Genomic DNA, 21,970 nt, shown 5'->3' with positions numbered 1-21,970 from the left:
CATCCACATCTTGTTCAACTGCCTTATTTCGGCCACTCTGCAGCGGACTTTTAACCTTCCCACCACATTCCCAATGGTGGTGTGAGAAAATGCCTCAATGGCTGATATTTAAAGTTTCATTCGTGAGGGTGGGGTTTTTATCACTCAATCTAAGGGTGGACATCAGCCCTTCTTTCCCAGGCCTCCACCCTCCCTCCATTTTAACTCTTCCTCACTCTTTCTTTGCTTCTTGTTCGCATTGGTGTTGATTTTTTTTTTTTTTCCTTTCTGTGTGCCTCTAGCCTTGTCGTTTAGGTTGGAGGTTTCAGTGCACTGCAGAGTGGCTGGCTCATCTTTTTTATTTTTGCAGTCAGCCAGCCCAGGCCATCTGCTATATTATTTTAATGCTTTCCACTACTGTTTCCCTTTTGTGTAAATATTCCCCTTTTTGTTAGCAACATTCGTTTTGTCTTTCAGTGTGGTTCAAAGCTAGTTTAATGCTTTTTACTTTTCGCGACTCCTTCTGGGAATGCTTTTAACCTGAGACCTGTTTGAATGTGGAAAAAGGGACTGATGACACTACAGTCTGGTCCCTTTACTCCCTAAACCAACCAACCAATCTTGTTCTGTCCCAATGCTCAATGCAGAGAGCCCTTTGAACAAACCTTGCCAATCAAAGGTTATGTGTGAAAAGAACTGTAATAACAATTGGGACAAGCCTTCTCTGCTACCCCTGTGAGTGTCAAACTGTTTCATGCAGTTGGGTTCTGAACTGATGTTTGTTGATGTGGTCTCATTCTCATTGGTGACAGGCAGTGATCCTGTAGTGAGACCAGTCCTCCTGGCCCATTCATGACTGACCTGGCCACTAGTCATGTGATCATTCAGTGTAAATAAAATGGCTACTACTTTAACCTGCCAGAACTATAACACTTTATTTCCTCCTCTTCAGTGGTTTGCATTGCTCTTCAAGAAACACAATTCACTGATGACCACTCTCCAATGCTCCATGCTTACTGTGCCCCCTGTCAGAACTGTGTTGGTCTCAAGAGGGTATCTGGAGGGGTTTGTACATTGATTTGTACAGTTGTCATCAGTAAATGGCTTCCCCTTCAAATTTCATTGGCAGCAAAAGCAGTGTTTGGTGCCAATGACCTCGGTGATTAACATTTGCAATGTTTGCTTACCTCCAGGTGACTTATGTATGTTGAATTGACAACATCAATAAAACATGTCTGCCCCCCCTTCCCCCATTTTCTCCTAAAGGGGGTCTTAAATCTGCATGAATTCACCTAATAGGGCTTCTCATTGATCAGCTTCTCACAGACCATGATATGTGCTTCCCCAATGATGGTTCTCGTATCCACTTCAGTGCTACCTGTTGAGCCCTACAATTATTCTAACATCCTCCTTTGCAAACCCATCTTATCACTTTTAAGTTACTGTGTGCTAAGGCTCATTATGTAATTACACAGTAAGAAGGAATGCTGGAAGGGCCAAGCACCATGGTCTATGATCAGAAGCTGTTCTGGGTCTTGTATCAATTCAACAGTTCTTGCAGAACGCCAGATAACCTACTTTGCAACAGCATCGGGGTCCTCTTCCTATCCTACTACCTTTCTACTGCAGAATGACAAGTTGAAGAGATCCTCTTATGTTTCACTGCCCACCAAACTGAATCCTATGAAGAACTCGACTGAATCAAAACTACTTCAGGTTCTTGCCTAATCACACAACACAGCCCCAGGTCCTTATTAAATTCAGTCAGATGGTCAGACACCTGAACGTTCCCCAAAGGCAACGTCTCCTTAGGATCTTCAACTGTATTTGGCTGCAAGGTGCCTTTGCCTCAAAATGGCAACATAGCATAGTAGTCCTAATCCTTAATCCAGGCCAGAGCCCTATATCTGTTGACACTTACCAGCTGATTAGTGTGACCATTGTACTCTGTAACCTGGTTGAAAGGATGGTTGCCAACAGATTCTGCTAGTTTCTGAACTCTCGTGGTTTTTTCATGCCTCCATCAGTATGGTTCCTGAGACGGATGATCCACAACCACCAGTCTGCTTAGGTTTGAAGCAGCAATCTGACAGGCTCACTCTGAAGTCCAGTACCTTACTGCAGTCTCTTTTGATCTGCATGAGGTGTAAGGTACTGCTTTATCACATTATAGTTACCCTCCATGAGTCGGGCTTCTGAGCTGACTACTGATTTTTTTATTCATCAGTTTTTATCCCACCAGTTGTTCCAGGTTAGTCTGCACTTTGTCCGACGACCCACCTCATCATTTCTCAATGTGGATCTGCACTTCTGCTCATTATCCAGCTGCTGGGTGAGGTCACCCTCCCCCCCTCCCCGGTGTTTTTTCCTCCATCCGTCGCGCAGTATCATTTTCTGCACCGATGATGGTAATAGACTTGTTTGATTGTTTGCATCTGATATTCAGCACGGTAACCAGTCCATTGTGGTGGGGCTGCCAAGTACCCTGTTGGCTGCAGCCCCCTGACGATTACACAGGGATCACTCTGCTGATGTCTGCACTGTTAACACCCCACGTATGCCAAGGAGTAAATGACAGTCTCCCTGGGGCATTGGGACTCCCGGCAATGGCCATCTACATCTACATTTATACTCCGCAAGCCACCCAATGGTGTGTGGTGGAGGACGCTTTACGTGCCACTGTCATTGCCTCCCTTTCCTGTTCCAGTCGCGTATGGTTCGTGGGAAGAAAGACTGCTGGAAAGCCTCTGTGCATGCTTGAATCTCTCTCTAATTTTACATTCGTGATCTTCTCGGGAGGTATAAGTAGGGGGAAGCAATATATTAGATACCTCATCCAGAAACGCACCCTCTCGAAACCTAGCCAGCAAGCTACACGACGATGCAGAGTGCCTCTCTTGCAGAGTCTGCCACTTGAGTTTCGTTAACATCTCCGTAACGCTATCACGCTTACCAAATAACCCTGTGATGAAATGCACCACTCTTCTTTGGATCTTCTCTATCTCCTCTGTTAAACCGACCTGGTACGGATCCCACACTGATGAGCAATACTCAAGTATAGGTCGAACAAGTATTTTGTAAGCCACCTCCTTTGTTAATGGACTACATTTTCTAAGGACTCTCCCAATGAATCTCAACCTGGCACCCACCTTACCAACAATTAATTTTATAAGATCATTCCATTTCAGATCGTTCCATATGCATACTCCCAGGTATTTTACAGAAGTAACTGCTGCCATTGTTTGTTCCACTATCATATAATCATACAATAAAGGATCCTTCTTTCTATGTATTCACAATACATTACATTTCTCTATGTTAAGGGTCATCCTGCCACGTGGCCCTTGCTGAGGCTGGGTGACACCCGTGGGGAGGGCCCCTGCTCAGAGTGGGCGGCATGAGGGCGGATTACACGCCATGAAGCGTAGTATGTCATCTCCTGCTGGTGGTCAACCACCAACAGTCTCTAAGTGTTCAAGTGCTCAATTTAATGTGCAGAAATGTGATCCCAAATCGTTCCCCTCCCTGACCACACCATGGGAGGAACGTTAGGCGAAGGATGGCAGCGAATTTTATTCACTCCTGTACCTTTTATGTTCGAGAACTGATGGGAATCCTTCATGTCAATGAAGCCACAGTTTTTTGTTGAGTATTTAGAGGACAAGTTTTGGGAGGTGGAGGGATCATTCAAAATGTGATCTGAGTCACTTGATCAAAACAGCACTCTCTGCCCAGTCACAGGCACTACTTTCCTTTGACAAGCTGGGGATGTTTCTGATACCATCACACCCACAAGAGCTTAAATATGGTCCAGGGTATCATATTTTACAGCGACTTTCTTTTGCAGTCTGATGAGCTGCACGCCAATTTAGAACGGTGAGTAGTTCATTTCATCTGGTGTGTCCACTGGGGTGCCTTCATCTTCGCCTTCAAGGGTGACACATCACCCAAGTTGGTCAAGGTGATGGTCTACTGCCATGATGTAAAGCCATGTATCCCTCCCCTGATGTGGTGCTTTAAGTGCTGAAAGTTCAGGCATATGTCTTCCCGCTGTACTTCAAGCATCACCTGTTGGGATTGTGGACATCCTTCACATCCCAATACTCAATGTGCCCTGCCTCCTATCTGTGTCAACAGCAGAAAGCACCATTTGCCTTGCTCAACATACTGCAGGATTCTGTAAAAATAAAGGAAAATTATGGAATTCAAGATCCTGGACTGACTGACCTCCACTAAGGCTAAGAGGAAATTTGAAAGGCCCCATCCCGTGTGCATGACATAATCTTATACTGCCGCTATAACTACTGTTCCAGCCCCATCTGTTCCACTACTTACAGTTGGCTCCCAGTGCCATAAGACTCCACCTGCCATCTTGATGGTGTGGGGCACTTCTACCTCTGTTGCTCCTGCACCACCTACTTTGGGAGCAACACCCCCCTCCCCCAACCATTGGGGACATCAGTCCCCACTTCTAAGCTGGAGAAGTGTAAGACAGCTGTGGCTCCTCTCACTAGGAAGGGGTGCCTTGGGTCACTCCCTTCCAAGGTTCATACCAGTGGCAAACCAGACACCCACCAGTGGCTGATGCAACCACAGGGCTTCACGAACTGCCTCAGTCCCGGAGACAGAATCAAAGAAGCCTTCCCAGCCAGAGAAATCAAAAGAGCAGCTAGAGAAATCCAAAAAGACCCCCTCCCCCCCTCCCAGAACAAGGAAATTGTGGCACCACCTACACCACCACAACCTAGAACGTCTGCGTCTGCATCTGTGTCTGAGGACCTAGACCTTGCCAAACCCTCAAACACAATGGATATAGACTGCTCAGGAACTGTCAGTGGCAGCAAGTGACCCTTGGGCGTGAACTGGCTCATAGTGTTTCATGCCTTCCCTGCCTCACGATAACATTGATCTCCAGTGTAATTGCTGCAGTGTTTTCAGTCACCTGTCTGAGCTACGGCAACTGTTAAACTTTACACCTGCTTCCTGCATTACCCTCCAGGAAACATGGTTCCCAGCAATGCAGACCCCTGTCCTCCACAGCTATAGGGGATATTACAAGAACCACAGTGAATATAATAGTGTGTCAGGCAGAGTTTGCATCTGTCCTGAACTCGGTATGTAGTGAACCTGTATCCCTTCAAACTCCTCTTGAACTGTTGCTGCCAGGATAAGGACAATGCAGGAAATAACTGCCTGCAACATTTATCTTCCTCCAGATGGTGTATCACCCCTGGTCTTGGCTGCACCGATTCAACAACTCGCTAAACCTTTCCTACTTTTGGGAGATTTTAACACCTATAACCCCCTTTTGGGGTGGCACCGTGCATACTGGCCAAGGTAGAGATGTTGAAACTTTACTGTCTCAGCTCAACCCCTGCCTTGTAAATACTGGGCCCCAATACATTTCATTGTGGCTCATGGTAGTTTATCGGCCATTGATTTATCACTTTGCAGCTCAGGGCTTCTCCCACCTGTATACTGGAGAGCCCACAGTGCCTTGCGTGGTAGTAACCACTTCCCCATCTTCCTGTCACTCCCCCAGCAACATGCCCATGGACGCCTACCCAGATGGGCTTTAAACAAGATAGTGAGGAGCTTTCACCTCTGCTGTCACCATTGAATCTCGCCCACATGGTACCATCAATGTGGTGGTTGAGCAGGTCACTCAAAAGATTGTTTCTGGGGTGGTAAACGCGATCCTGTGTTCATCGAGGTGCCCCCCCCAAGCTAAAGATAATACCTTGGTGTTCGCTGGAAATTGCTCAGGCAATTAAAGACCGTAGATGGTCTCTACAGCTACATATGTGGCAACCTTCCCTGAAGCACCTAATAGATTTGAAAAGGCTTGATGCCCATGTTTTCCAGCTTACAAAAAGATGGAAACAGGACTGTTGGGAGAGATATGTCTCAACCATTGGGTGCCATTAATCACCTCCACAAGTCTGGATGAAGATCGGACCTGTTTTTGGGTACCAGACCCCAACAGTTGTCCCTGGCATTAACATCAATTTGCATGTTACCTACCAATGCAAATGAGATTTCCAAACACTATGCCAGAGCATCTGTGTCACCAAATTAGCCCCCATTCTTTCACACCCTCAAATGGTGGATGGAAGGGAAGGTCCTCTCGTTCACTACGCACCAGTGAGCCTTATAACACCCCATTTACAGAGTGGGAGCTCCTCAGCACCCTTGCACTTTGCCCCAACACAGCTCCTGGACCAGATCAGATCCACAGTCAGATGATTAAACAGCTGTTGTCTGACTACAAGCAACACCTCCTTATCATCTTCAACTGGATCTGGCGCAACGGCATCTTTCCATAACAATGGTGGGAGAGCACCATCATTCCTGTGCTCAAACTTGGTAAAAACCAGCTTGATGTGGATAGCTATTGGCCCATCAGCCTCACCAATGTTCTTTGTAAGCTGCTAGAATGTATGGTGTGTCGGCAGTTGGGTTGGGTCCTGGAGTTACATGGCCTACTGGCTGCATGCCAGGGAGGTTTCCACCAGGGTCGCTCTACCACTGATAATCTTGTGTCCCTTAAGTCTGCCATCTGAACAGACTTTTCCGGATCCCAACACCTGGTTGCTGTCTCTTTTGATTTACGAAAAGCTTAGACACGACCTGGCAACATCATATACCTGCCATGTTTTATGAGTAGGTCTCCCGGGCCCCACTCCCAATTTTTTATCCAAAATTTCCTGTCTCTCCATCCTTTCATTGTCAAAGTTGGTGCCTCCCATAGTGCCACCCCATCCAGGGGAAAGGGGTCTCACAGGGCTCTGTATTGAGTGTATCTCTATTTTTAGTGGCCACAGCACCTTCTCCATATGCAGATGATTTAAGTGTTTTGTACTGCTCCTGCAGTACTGGTACTGCTGAGTGGTGCCTACTGGGAGCCATCCTCAAGGCACAGTCAATGGGCTCTAGCCCACAGCTTCCAGTTTTTAGCCTCAAAGTCGTGTCATGCACTTCTGTCAGCATCGTACCATTCATCCAGAACCAGAACTTTATTTTAATGATGATCCACTAGCTGTAGTGGAGACATAACGATTCTTAGGACTGGTTTTCGATGCCTGTTTGACTTGGCTGCCACACCTTTGTCAGCTTAAGCGGAAGTGTTGGCAGCACCTCAATGCCCTCTGCTGCCTGAGCAACACCAACTGGGGTGCATATCACTCCATGCTGCTGCAGCTCTACAGAGCCCTTGTTCAATCCAGCCTTGACTATGGGAGTGTGACTTGTGGTTCAGTGGCGCCCTCAGTGTTGCATTTACTCAACCCAGTGCACCACTGTGGAGTTAAACTAGTGACAAGAGCTTTTAGGTTGAGTCCAGTGACCAGTGTACTGATGGAGGCTGTAGTCTCTCCGTTGGAGATCAGACGTGCACAACTGCTGGTCAGTTACATTGCACACATTTGTAGCTCTCCTGAACATCCTAATTACAGTCTCCTTTTCTCAACCATAGTGTTTCATCTCCCGCATCAGAAACCCAGGTCAGAGCTCATGACTGCAGTTCGCATCCAGTCCCTTCTGTCTGAACTGGAGTCCTTTCCTTTACAACCTCTCCTCTAGGTCCATACACATACACCTCCATAGTGTAAACACAGGCTGGAGCTTTGCCTGGACCTTTCACATGGTCCTCAGGACTCAGTTAACCCTGCAGCTCTTCGTTCTTATTTTCTATCTGTCCTCAACATGTATCAGGGCCATGAAGTAGTGTACACTGACAGCTTGATGGCTGATGGTCACGTAGGGTTCATGTATGATCGTGGAGGAAATATTGAACAGCCCTACTTGCCAGATGGCTGCAGTGTTTCCACTGCAGAGCTGGTGGCCATGTCTCATGCCTAGAGCACATCTGCTCATGCCTGGGTGAGTCATTTCTTCTGTGCACTGAGCTGCCTACAAGATATTGCCAGTGCTACTTCACCATCCTTTGGTAGTGACCATCAAAGAGTCCATCTATGCCCCTGGAATGGTCCAATCATTCAGTGGTGTTTGTCTGGACCCCAGGACATGTCAGAATCCCAGGACATGTCAGAATCCCAGGACATGTCAGAATCCCAGGAAATGAACTAGCTGACAGGCTGCCCAACCAGATGACACAAAAACTGCTTCTGGGGATGAGCATCTCTGAAACTGACATATGTTCAATATTATGCCACAAGGTTTTTCAACCTCAGGAAATGGAATGGCATAACAGTACATACAACAAACTGCTTATCATTAAGGAGACTACGAATGTGTGGAAGTCTTCCATGTAGGCATTTCGCAGGGACTCTGTGGTTCTCCATATACTCCACATTGACCATGCTTGGGTGGCCCATGCTACCTCCTGCACTGTGAAGACTTATCTGTGTCGGTGCAGTGCCCAGTTGACAGTGGCCTATATTCTGATGCACTGTCCTACTTTGACTGCCCTGCGACAAAATCTTCGGTTACTCCACTTGTTGCTGCTAATTTTATCTGACACCTCATAGGCTGATTTAGTTTTAACTGCGAGAGTGGGTTTTATACTTCTATGTAAGTTTTAACATGTGTCCTTCACCCTAGTACTTCTAGGAAGGAGATTTTAATGTGTTGCTTGTGGCTAGCTTCTCCTTTCTATTCTCATGGTCAGCCAGTCATGGTAATCTGCTTTCTCATTTTAATCTCTTCTACCTGTTTCTTGTGTCTCTGTGGTTTTCTTGTCCCCTTTTGTCCCTTTAAGTGTTTGTTGCCCTTCCATTGTTCTTGTGATTTTTCCTTTCTTTCAGTTTTGTGTTGTAAGTCTCATTTGTTTTATTTTCACCCTTGTGGTATTGTTTTATTCAGAACAAGGGACCGATGACCTAGCAGTTTGGTCCCTGCCCCCCTCCCCCTCCCCCCTCTTTTAAACCAATCAGCCAACCTGCACTTTGTTCAGCTTCCCACAGGTCCAAGAAAAGGATGTCCCACACAGGGCTGTGTGTTGAGAATCACTCATCACAATCAGTGGGCTAGTGACCGCTGCTGGGCCACTGATGACATGTCTTGAATGTCGTCAATTTTTTCCATTTGGTACAGCTCCCACTCTGTAGCCATTACTCAAATGGTATCAGGCAGGCATCTGCATGGGCTCTTTCCCATGATTTCCAATTCTCTCTTACAAATGCAAGGGTTATATATTTCTGCCATCACACCAAGGTATATCCTGACCCAGAACTCTACTTTAGTATCCAGCCCCTGGATGTTGTAGCACAGTCCGATTTCTTGGGGCTCCTTTCTGATAAAAAGCTGACAGGGTCTCCACATATTTATCACCTGAAGGCTAGCTGTGTGTGGAGGTTTAACACTCTAAGCTTCCTTGTGCATAATCTCGAGGTGCGGATAATGCCACTGTTACCTGTATTTACCGGGCTCTTCTTTTGTCCCAGCTGGCCTACAGTTGTCAGGTTTGACTTGGTAGCTCTTTCAGCTCTGAAACTGTTAGACTTGGTCCACAATTGTGGCACACATGGGGCAATTGGTACCTTCTGGACTGGTCTCGTAGATAGCCCCGTTGCAAATTGGGGATATTCCCTGTTAAAATTGGACATTACCAATTCTTGGTCTCCTATGCAATTGCCATTCAACTACTCCCTGATCAGCTCATATATCTCTTTCCCTTTTCATATGAGGTGTGTCATTGTGATAACTGCACTTTGGTGGGATTACCAGTTGTAATTTGCATTGCTTCCATCTGCTAAGATGTTTTCTCATGCACTCTGCTTTCTCATACACTCCCTCTTTTATGGTGTCAAGACTGTGGATTGGGACTGATATCTTCAAAGACCCTAAAGCCAAAGTGTCATTGCAGACTACTTTGGCATCTATTACATCCAATTCTTAAAGAGTTCCAGGGTGCTATAGTATCTTTTACTGACAGCTCTACAACTATGGATCAGACAGGATACACTTCTAAATTTTCTGATAGTATGGGCTGCCATTCACTGCTGGGACCATGTACTATATTTACAGCAGATAGCACAGCCCTGTGTTTTATTAAACTTCCTTCTGTTGATCACATTCTAAACCATACTGTCCCAATGAGCAGTCTCTGGGCTATTGAGTGTTGCTGTTCTTGCCGCACTGTGGTCTCTGCTATTCATGACCACCTTGCTGACCTTCCTTTGTGCTGCCTATAGTTCTTTTCTCTGGGTCCCATGTAATGTGGGTGTCCTGGAGAACAAACCAGCCAAAGTTTGTCTAGCAGAGCAGTTACTTGCTTCCTGTCAGCTTTGCTGATCCTAGCTGTAGGTTTGCAGTTGCACATGAGATTTCTGCTCACTCAGAAATGGAATGTCATCTGGTGGGTACTGCACTATTTAACATACTCTGCACAATCAGGGAGACTGTGTCATTGCACTCTTCCTTCTGCTCGAAGGAATCCACAGTCTTACGTCATCTCTGCATCAGTCATACCAGGTTAATCCAGTTGTGTGTAATGAGCCACGTCCACATTGTGATTGTGCAGCCTTAAAGATATTGGCTCATACCTTGGTAAAATGCCCTCTCCTTTTGGTTCTCCATGCTAAGTATAGACTTCAGGACTCATTGTCTCTAATATTGATGAACAATTTGTGAATGGTTGACCTACTTCATAATTTCCTGCACGAAAGGGGTGCACGCGGGCGTGAGTTGAAAGCTAGTGTTAATACTGTTTTATGTTAAATGTTTCTCTGCTTCAAACATTAGTCCACAATAGATTAATGGTTGCCACTTCATTTTACATACAAGTTAAGATATTTTTGTGAAATTCTCTTCTGTAATCATAACAAGATGTGAAAGCTATGTACTACACATATATCAAGATTCTTTCTCTGTTGCACTATAATTGCATTTAAAGAATTCATGTTTTTTTATTATTTCCTTTGTCCTTTATTTCTCCTTTTCGTTTCCTAAGGTTTTTGTTAGAGATTTGTGAATACAAGTGACAATTTCTGTAGTCTAATAATCTAGGAGGACACTGAAAAATGAGCCAAACTTCACATTGCTTGTTCCAGGTTTTTGTTGAAGAGGATATTGGAAGTTCTAGTTGGTTTCCAAGTAATGATGTCATTGTGTCAGCAGTGGATCATACCATCTGTCAAAAATTCACTCATACCATTTTCAGTGAGTATATTAGAAATCCTGCTCCCCCCCCCCCCCCCCCCCCATGTACAAAAAATTAGAGAAATAGAGCAACAAAACTTTAATTTTGTTGTGTGTTTGTGGTCTATTTAAGTCTCAATATCTTTACAGAATATGGATGTAGCAAAGGCAACTGAACGTCTCCTAAAACTTGCTGTAAGTAATTTTGCTCATATTGATGCATTTATATACCACGACTGAAATATTTAATCACTTACCTTTATTTTTTTCCCCCCTCCATCTTTTCAGATACCAAACCATTTACTGTGGCTGATCGGCTTTTATTTATTATTTCATTCATTCTTAAATTTGGTGGGTGAACTCCTGCACTTTGCTGACAGAAATTTTTACTGTGATTGGTGGAATGCAAATAACATAGATATATTCTGGAGAACATGGAACATGCCTGTGCATCGCTGGGCTGTAAGGTAAGCTTTGTTATTACACAGTAATGTGAAAATGAGATGCTTTTCACAGCTCCACAGTGCTGGTATGATAAGCGAAGGTTGAGGTCCACGGACAAAAGACAAAAGCATCAAGGATTTTGTAAGATTTTCTGAACACAGTACAAAAGTACAAGACTGCTGTTAACTTGTCCACTTAAAGCTTTACTTAAGATACTGTCTTATATAACAAAGTAAAGATTAAAGCACTGTAAAATGATTTATTTTGTGTGTTTATTATTATTATTATTATTGTTGTTGTTAATTTTGTTTTACAGGCACTTGTATTTACCACTGGTTGAGATGGGTTATGGAAGGACAGTAGCAAGTGTGATGGTATTCTTTGTAAGTGCTTTCTTCCATGAGTACTTAGTGAGTGTACCATTACGAACATTCAAGACTTGGGCTTTCATGGGAATGATGGGGCAGGTAAGAAACTTGTCATATTATACCACAGTATGTGAAAAAGACTTCAGGTGAGAAGTTACCAAAAAAAGGTAATTCAAAGGAATCATAAATGGTGAATTTTCAAGATTGAGCTTTCTGTTTTATTGTCAGATAAAAATTCAATAAGGTGCCAATTAAGAGAGCAGGAACATCACAGAAGCACGTTTATGTAATGTATATAAAGTATACACTGTGTGTGTGCGCCTCGGTAGTGAGTGTTTTTGTTTGTGCATACATATAATGTTATAGTGAACTAAAATATTGTGAAAGTGTCTCTCAACCTTCCAGAAAACAGACATGTCAAATCATAAACTACTGCAAAAAGTGGGACACAAACTGATGACCTGTACAGCATGTGGCAGTACTGCTGCAGAAAGTATTCTTTGGCTCCTCCCTATGTCACCGTCACTCTAGTTCTACCTTGCATCTTAAAATTTTAGCAGTTGGCTTACTTTATTTCTTGATTTGTTGTCTTCTGTTGATGTACTGGCTGAAAAAATAGGTGTTGGGTGTGCAGTACTGTCTACTGTAAATGATGTAGCCGACAACGCACAATTGTGTTTCAATCTTTTACTTTCACTTTTCACAACCTCCCAATAATACACAGTTATATATGGCTGTGTACTATTGTTCTAACTACCCATAAGCCTCATTAATAGTAAAAACATAACCACGTAATTCACAGTTCTTTCGGAATAATCAGATACGTATGGAACAGACACTGTCATTGCTTTAACACACAGTCTATTTGTGTAACACTTACTTCACTGTTTAGTTGATGCACTGTTGTCATTCTAACCAACACAGGTTCCTCGTCTGAAACATGGCCGTCGACTGACGGTCTCGTGACCAAAAATCGGGCCCTTACGTATCACCACAATAATAGGTTCTGGAACTACACATTGTTCAAAATTTAATTTTCAGAAATTACAATTAAAACTGAACTCCTTAAATTAACTGAATACATTGAAATCTTTGTTCTTTTTAACAGTTTCTTCTACAACAAGAGTTACGCCGAATTACTTGTTTAAATCACAAAATTAACATACATAGTTACACAAACAATACTTTCGACAAAACTGTTAATTACTTTGGAATTAAGGGCTGGCTTTGCTAACATTTTTTTCGAATAGAGCCAAATAGATACTTCAAGAAAACTACTAATTTTTTTCCAAATGTTTGCAATTAGTACAGACTTCATATTTGTTTATACATCAACAATATAATTTGTTACAAAAAAAATTACTGATTTTTGCCCTATAATGAAAGATACTAACTAGTGATAGTCAAAATAAATAAGAAAATCAATTACATACATAAAACTAAGCACAAAATCAGATCTGGTGTTAAGTTACTTAAAACTGAGGGCCAACCTTTCTCTTTTATGGAAATGCAGATTATATTCATGTATGTTAATGACAATTATTCAAAAGTGAAAAAAAAAACTAGTTTAAGGAGGCAGATAGCAAAAGGAGGGGGGGGGGGGGGGGGAGTAAAAATACTCCTACTTGCTTCGTCACATCACCCCCTCATTGGATTGACCAGATAGATATTGAAAATAGCTAACTGGACAAGTCAATGACCACAAGTGACCCCAGAAATTGGGTTTAAAATCCACACACACACTAAAATATTACATAAGAGATCTTAACAAAACTACAATACATAGTTTTCTTTTTCAAATTCTAACTTATGTGAACTGGCCATGTGAAAATCTCAAAATAATTACATACAGTGTGTTGTACATTTACGTAAAATATCCACAAGTTATGCTTTCAACAAAATTTTGCCTCTTCATCATAAGTGATGTACTTTTTGGGTAAGTGAAGAATACATTTAAAGGTACATGTCATTTGATAAGTCCTATCTTGCTTAAAATAACAAATCCTCATGAGCTACAATAGACAGAAAATTTCACTTACTCAGTGTTTAGTGTTTTTCACAAGCACATTCACTCTTTTAATGAACTTTTACACATTTTCTCACAAAGTTGTCCACCCCATCAACAGGTCAAAGTGGCAGTTAGTAAGTAAATGCATTGCTACCAGTTCCCTTGAAGGTTGTTCTCCTCTGCCACAGTACATGAAAAAATCAAAGTAGCCTACTTTAGTACACCTACTTTTACTTCTAAGTAAGTCTAAAAAAAATGTTTCACTAATGGCAGATGATAATCATTACATCATAAACAGGTACATTACATAGTTATCATAACATTACAATAATTAGCACTAAAATTGACTATAGTACAAAAGGAAATGACTAGTAAAAATTTAAAATCGAGTGCACATTACACTACAAAACATTACTCTAAGTCATAACTGTCTGAAACTAGTTAAACTTGAAAGAATTTGGTTTCTTTCCCATTTGAAAAATAGCAAAAATTCAAGATGTGCAGTAGCATAGATTTACTAATCATTACATTATGAAAAAAAAAAAAAAAAAAAGTCGCCATCATATAACTTAATTGCTACTGAAATCAAAATTAAAGGTATGGAAGTTATACCAAATCATTGTCCCATTTCTCTACTCCATGCTGAGCACTACTCTTCAATCAGAAGACAAGTCCTCACAAAATCATAAACTGTTACCAAATAACTGACCTGTCAGAATATTCACATCAGTTTAGCACCACAGTTATCAGTTAATCAGCAAAATTACTTTTCTTCATCCCAGCATTACCACTTTCAGCTTGTAATTCCTCAGAACACAAATATATTTAAGTATTTCAGATAACGTATAGATCCAATGATGCAGCATTGTGACTTTGAGATCACTACAATATTTCTATTTCTGTTACCTTTTCATTCCCAGCTGCAGTGTCGTGAATTGCACAATATACACAGTACCCCATGTAGCCTAGTTCAAAAATAGATCATCAAGATAGTTACATCACATCCATTTGTATAGAGTTACCTTTTTTATTACTCAAGCATGCCTCTCAGCTCCATTATTTTACTTAAATTTCTTAACTCGTTAACTAGTGGAGTGCACTATCAAAAAATATTCCTACTGTAGAGACAGGCTCCCTAACCATTAAGAAGCGAACATCATTCATTAGTTTATTATTTCATTATTCAATAACTAAACACCTGCTCTGCTTATCTAATGCAAAATTGACTCTACTGAAATACACTCCACAGTAACTGGTCCTTATGCTAAGGCAAACCTAACTCTCATTTCCCATCAGACAAAATTATCCCTCAGAAAAACTATTATTTCACTGTATCCCATCAAATTGCTTGATATTCTAGCCAGAAGGGTGTACATACAAATCTTGGTTATTCTTTCCACACACATTACTCCAGGCAACTAGGTTTAAAGTTGTAATTCCTTAATATTAGAAAAGGCTGTACCATGACACGCTTCTATGGGTAGATAGTTATCTCAATATATTGACTGCACTGACCACAATTAATACTAAGCTCTAGTATTAGAGATAGTTTATACTGCACATTGTCTCTGCTGCTGCACAAAATTAAACTAATTTCACCAAATTATACTAATTTCACGCATGAGCTGATTACTTCAATGGTAATTATCATCCACATATGCTGACACCTTTCATTTTCAGTTTACCTTTTCTCATTGTTTGACAGAAATTCTTCAACCATGGTATCACTGTATTTTCTTCCATCCTCTTAAGATTCCATTTCTTATACCTAACACAACATAATATACATAAATAATACTGGAGAAACATTTTCTAAAATATTCCTACAATAAAGCATCCTACTGTACAAAATTACATGGAAGTCAAAGACAGAATAATTCTGATTCACTTATAAATTACTGATAAGATAGAAGAGTTTTACTACCTCAGGAAACATAAAAAAGACGGATAGCTGGAGTAAGCATTATTGCCGCATAATGAATCCAACACAGAATGTTGAACCCCCTATGTGCTGGTAGGTTTTACTTCTAGTTCAGTGCACATTACAGTAAATTCCTCCTCTCATTTTATTGGATAAACACTGCTACCCACACCATCATTCAACCTCTCACTAGAAATAGTAATTATGCTCATCTTACTACTCTCATTTACATTGCCCTTACCTTTGATTACAGCACATTTATATACAAGTGGCTCTTCATCACTAACTGTTCTACTGCGAGCCAAAACTGGAGCGTTATCTAATGTAAATAATTTGGTTCAGAATTAAAATCATCTCCTCCATTTCTTTTACTTAAATTTCTCCTAACATTTTTGTGCCCATACTGGCTATCCTCCACCCAACCATTCCTTGAATTCCTGCTGTAATTAGTCCTGTTCATCATATTGACCTGAAATTCTCTCCCTGGCTGATCATTGTCATCAAAATTTCTCCTACGATCTTCCACTGAGGGTTTCACCCTCTCCACTTTATCAACATAATTCAAGAAATCACTAATATAACCCCTAGGGGCAGGTACAAGCAATTCTCTAACTTTCTGAGGCAACTTAGTTCTTAAACCCATAATTATTGATTCAGTACCTACCTCTTTGCCCAAATATTTCAGTTTGTTTATCCAAAGCTGACAGGAACCTTTCACAGTACCCTTCCTAGAGGCAAATCTCTCTCCTCTGCAAACTTCACTCTTTGGACCAATATTCATTTTAAAATTCTTTCTCAAACCCCTGCCACAAATTACAACTATCAGCTACCTGAACTGCCCATCCATAAGAATCCTCTTTCAAAAAACCTCTCACAAATGACATTTACTTTTTGTTATTCTATGTTTTAGGCAAATCATTAAATTTCTTACAACTAACAAATAAAGGACTGTTTGGGACCCCCTACGGGTCTGGGGGTTAGAATAGGCCCAAGGTATTCCTGCCTGTCGTAAGAGGTGACTAAAAGGAGAGTCTCACATTCCGGCCTTTGTGATGGTCCCCTGTAGAGTTGGACCGCCATTTTTCAAAATTTTCCCAAAGAGCGAGCCAATTGGGTAAGGACACCTTACATGGTGCATCGTGTCCATCATGTGCCAAGTCTTATCGCAGCCTTTGTCGACGTGGATCTGCACTTCCGCTCATTCTCCAACTGTCGGGCAACATTGCCCTCCTGGGTGCATATTTTTCCATCAACTGTGCAGTATCATTTTCTACACTGAAGATGATAATGGACTTGTTTGCTTGGTTGCACCTGATATCCTGCACAGTGGGGCCACCATGTACCCTTTTGGTTGTAGCCCCCTGAACACACAGGGATTGCTCTGCTGATGCCTGCGACATTAACTCCCCATGTATGCCAAGGGGCAGATGCCCATCCCCCTGGGGCATCTGGACTCCTGGCAATGGCCATCCTGCAGCTGGGTGGCGCCTGTGGGGAAGGCCCCTGGTTGGAGTGGATGGCATCAGGGTGGATGACAAGCGATGAAGCGTAGTACATCATCTCTTGCTGATAGTCAAACACCATTAGTCTCTAAGCATTCACAGGCTCAGTTCAATGCGCAGAAGTACAACCCCAAATTGTTCCCCTCCCTGGCCACACCATAGGAGGAATGTCAGACTAAGGATGGTGGTGGCTCTTATTCACCCTGGTACCTTGTATGTTAGACAGCTGATGGGGAGTCTTTTATGCCAATGCAGGTTCAGTTTTTTGTTGAGCATTTAGAGGACAAGTTTGGGGAAGTGGAAGGCTTGTCCAAAATGAGATCAGGGTCAGTCTTGATCAAAACAGCATCCTCTGCCCAGTGACAGGCATTACTCACTTGTGACAAGCTGGGGGATGTTTCTGTAACCATCACACCCCAAAGAGCTTAAATATGATCCAGGGTGTCATATTTCACAGGGACTTTCTTTTGCAGTCCAATGATCAGCTGCATGCCTATTTAGAATGGTTAGGTGTAAATTTTGGTCAGTGTGTCCATTGGGGTCTGAGGGATAATGAGGTTGCCACCACTGCCTTCATCTTTGCATTTGAGGGTAATACATTACCCTAGAAGGTCAAAGTGATGGTCTTCGAACATGATGTAAAACTCTTTATCCCTTCCCAAATGCAGTGCTTTAAATGTTGGAAATTTGGTCATATGTCTTCCAGCTGTACTTCCAGCATCACATGTTGAGATTGCGGATACCCATCACACCCCAATTTTCCATGTGCCATGCCTCCCATCTGTGTCAACTGTGGAGGGCACCATTCGCCTTGCTTGTCAGACTGCAGGATTCTCCAGAAAGAAAGGAAGGAAGATCATGGAATAAAAGACCCTGGACCGATTGACCTACACTGAGGCCAATAGGAAATTCGAACGCCTACATCCTGTATGCATGGCAACATCTTATGCCACTGCTACAACAGTTCTAGCCCCATCAGCTCCACCAACCCCAGTTATCTCTGACTCAGAAGACTACACCTGCCCCCTTGATGGTGGGGGCACTTCCCTCCCTGTTGCTCCTGCACCACCTACTTGAGGAGCAACATGCCACAACCATCTGGGATGTTCGTCCCCACTTCTAAGCTGGAGAAGCATAAAACTCCTTTGGCTGCTCTTGGTTGGAAGGGGTCCCTTGGGTCACTCCCTTCCCAGGTTTCTGCTAGTAGGAAAGATGACACCCACCAGTGGCTGAAGAACCCAAAAGCAGCTGGTCGCAGGGCTTCACACTCATCCTCATTCCTGGAAACTGTATCAGTGAAGTCCTCCCAGCCATGGAAACCCAAGGAACAGTGAGAGAAATCTAAAAAGATGGTCCCCAAGACCAAAGGAATTGCGGTGGTACCCACACCACCACTACCTACTAGCTCTCTGTCTGTGGATGGGGTGGAGATTTTGGCATTTGCTGAGGACCTAGATCTCACCGGACCCTCAGACAAAGTGGATATAGACTGCTCAGGCAAAAAGTCGGTGGCAGCAGGTGACCCTGAGGCATAAACTGCCTCATTGAGTGTTCCATGCATTCCCAGTCTCACAATGTCATCCTGCAATGGAATTGCAGCTGTTTTTTCCACTGCCTGGCTGGGCTATGGCAACTGCTAAGCTTTACACCTGCTTTCTGCATGCCTGGTTCCCAGCAATGCGGACCCCTGCCCTCTGCAGCTATAAGGGACACTACAGGAAACGTAACTACTGTAATTGAGTGTCAAGTGAAGTTTGTGTTTATGTCCAAAACTAGGTCTGTAGTGAACCTGTGCCCGTTCAAACACCTCTTGAAGCTGTGACTGTCAGAATAAGGATGACGCAGGAAATAACTGTCTGCAATGTATATCTTCCTCCAGATGATGTAGTATCTCTGAGTGTATTAACAGCACTGATCGATAAACTCCCTAAACTGTCCCTACTTTTGGGAGATTTTAACGCCCATAACTCCTTATCGGGTGGCACCATGCTTACTGGGCGAGGCAGAGATGTCGAAACTTTACTGCCTCAGTTCGAACTCTGCCCTGCGTCTTAAATACTGGGGTCGCCACACATTTCAGTGTGGCTTGAGGTAGTTACTTGGCCATTGATTTATCAATTTGCAGCCCAGGACTTCTCCCATCTATCCACTGGGGAGCTCATGACAACCTGTGTGATAGTGACCAATTCTCCATTTTCCTGTCACTGTCCCAGCGTCAAGCCCATGGATGCCTGCCCAGATGGGCTTTAAACAAGGCAGACTGGGAAACTTTCACCTCTGCAGTCACCAGTGAATCTCCCCCATATGGGAACCTTGATGTGATGGTTGTGCAAGTGACTAAAACAATCGCTTCTGTGGCAGAAAACATGAGCCCTCGCTCTTTAGAGTGCCCAAGGTGCAAGGCAGTCCCTTGGTGGTCGCCGGACGTCGCTGAAGCAATTAAGGAGCATTGGCGAACTCCACAGCGGCATAAGCAGCATCCTTCACTGGAGCACCTCATACCCTTTAAATGGCTCCGTGCCTGTGTTCGCTACTTTATCAAACAGGAGTAGTATTGGGAGAGATACGTCTCCACCATTGGGTGCCACATGTCACCTTCCTAAGTCTGGGCAAAGATCAAACCTCTTTTCAAGTACCAGGCCCCAACAGCTGTCCCTGGTGTTACCATAAATGGCGAGTTATGTACTGACACAAACATGACTGCTGAGCTCTTTGCTAAGCACTATGCTCGAGCCTCTGTGTTGGAGAATTACCCCCCCAGCCTTTTGAACTCTAAAACAGCAGCTGGAAGAGGAAGTTCTCTCATTTTCTACATGCCACAGTGAATCCTATACACCCCATTTACGGAATGTGAACCCCTCAGTGCCCTTTCACATTGCCCCAACACAGCTCCTGGACCAGATCAGATCCATAGTTAGATGATGAAACATCTCTCATCTGAATACAAGTGACATCTCCTTGTCATCTTCAACCGGCTCTGTTGCGATGGCTTCTTTTCATCGCAATGGCAGAAGAGCACTATCCTTCTAATGCTCAAACCTGGTAAAAACTCACTTGATGAGGATAGCTATTGGCTCATCAGCCTCACCAATCTTCTTTGTACACTGCTGGAATGTATGGTGTCAGCGGTTGGGTTGGGTCCTGAAGTCACGTTGCCTACAGACTCCATGTCAGGGCAGCTTCCAACAGGGTCACTCTATCACTGATAATCTTGTTCCTAGTCTGCCATCCAAACAGCCTTTTAGATCCCAACACATGGTTGCTGTCTTTTTTTATTTACGAAAAGCATATGATATGACATGACCTGGTGACAACATATCCTTGCCACATTGTATGAGTGGCGTCTCAGATACCTGCTCCTGACTTTCATCCTGTTGCTTCCTACAATCAATGTCAAAGTTAGTGCCTCCCATAGCCCCCCCCCCCTCCCCCTCACCATTTCCAGGAGAATGGAGTCCCACAGGGCTCTGTATTGAGTGTCTCTCTCTTTTTAGTGGCCATTAATGGTCTAGCAGCAGCTGCAGGGCCATCCGTCTCACCTTCTGTGTATGCAGACGACTTCTGCATGTCATACGGCTCCATCAGTACTAGTGTTGCCGAGCGGTGCCTACTGGGAGCCATCCATAAGGTGCATTCATGGGCTCTAACCCACAGTTTCCAGTTTTTGGCTGCAAAATCGTGTGTTACACACTTTTGTCGGGAATGTACCGTTCATCCGGAACCAGAACTTTACCCTAATGACAATCCACTCACCGTAGTGGAGACATATCGATTCTTAGGACTGGTTTTCGATGCCCGATTGACTTGATTTCCTTGCCTTGATCAGCGTAAGTGGAAGTGCTGGCAGCACGTCAATACCCTCGGCTGCCTGAGCAACACCAACTGGGGTGCAGATCCCTGTACGTTGCTATAGTTCTACAGAGACCTTGTTCAATCCTACCTTGACTATGGGCGCCTGGTTTATGGTTTGGTGGCGCCCTCAGCATTGTGTTTACTCAACCCAGTGCACCACTGTGGTGTTCACCTAGCGACAGGAGTTTTTAGGATGAGTCTGGTGACCAGCGTCCTTGTGGAAGCCGGAGTGCCTCCACTGCAGGTTGGGCATGCACAACTACTGACCAGTTACATAGCACATGTTCGTGGTTCTCCTGCACATCTGGATCACTGTCTCCTTTTCCCACCCACGGCAGTCCAGGTCAGGGATTCCAATTGGAGTTCATGTCTGCTCCCTTCTTTATGTACTGGAGTCTTTGCCTTTACCACCTATACTTGAGGTCCATTCATGTACACCTCCATGGTGCACACCTAGGCTGCAGCTTATCCTGGACCTTTCACATGGTCCTAAAGACTCGGTTAACTCCATGGCTCTCTGCTGGCACTGCCTCTTGATACTTGACAAGTACCGAGGCCAGAAAGTGGTTTACACCGACAGCTCGATGGCTGATACTCATGTCTGCTTCATGTATGTCCATGGATTACATTATTGAACAGCATTCCTAGTGTGATGGCTGCAGTGTTTTTACTGCTGAGCTGGTGGCTACATCTCGTGCTCTTGAGTGGAGGCATTTCTTCTATGTACTGACTCCTTGAGCCGCCTACAAGCTCTCAACCAGTGCTACCCTCATCATACTTTGATAGAGACCATCCA

General features: G+C 43.5%; 1 protein-coding gene across 1 annotated transcript in view; it reads left to right on the top strand.

Annotated features, from left to right (window-relative positions):
- The window catches only part of LOC126484397 (diacylglycerol O-acyltransferase 1), a 127,533-nt gene that overhangs the window by 103,406 nt on the left and 2,157 nt on the right, over window positions 1–21,970 (top strand). Inside the window, exons 8-11 of the mRNA XM_050107896.1 lie at window positions 10,992–11,100; window positions 11,230–11,274; window positions 11,368–11,546; window positions 11,840–11,990. Coding sequence (XP_049963853.1) covers window positions 10,992–11,100; window positions 11,230–11,274; window positions 11,368–11,546; window positions 11,840–11,990 — 484 coding nt within the window. The remainder of the gene's footprint in view (window positions 1–10,991; window positions 11,101–11,229; window positions 11,275–11,367; window positions 11,547–11,839; window positions 11,991–21,970) is intronic.

The sequence above is a fragment of the Schistocerca serialis genome, chromosome 6, assembly GCF_023864345.2.
Source record: "Schistocerca serialis cubense isolate TAMUIC-IGC-003099 chromosome 6, iqSchSeri2.2, whole genome shotgun sequence".
NCBI classification, from domain to species: domain Eukaryota; kingdom Metazoa; phylum Arthropoda; class Insecta; order Orthoptera; family Acrididae; genus Schistocerca; species Schistocerca serialis.
The sequence above is the reverse complement of the archived record's forward strand: the minus strand, read 5'-3'. Positions and strand labels throughout refer to the sequence as shown.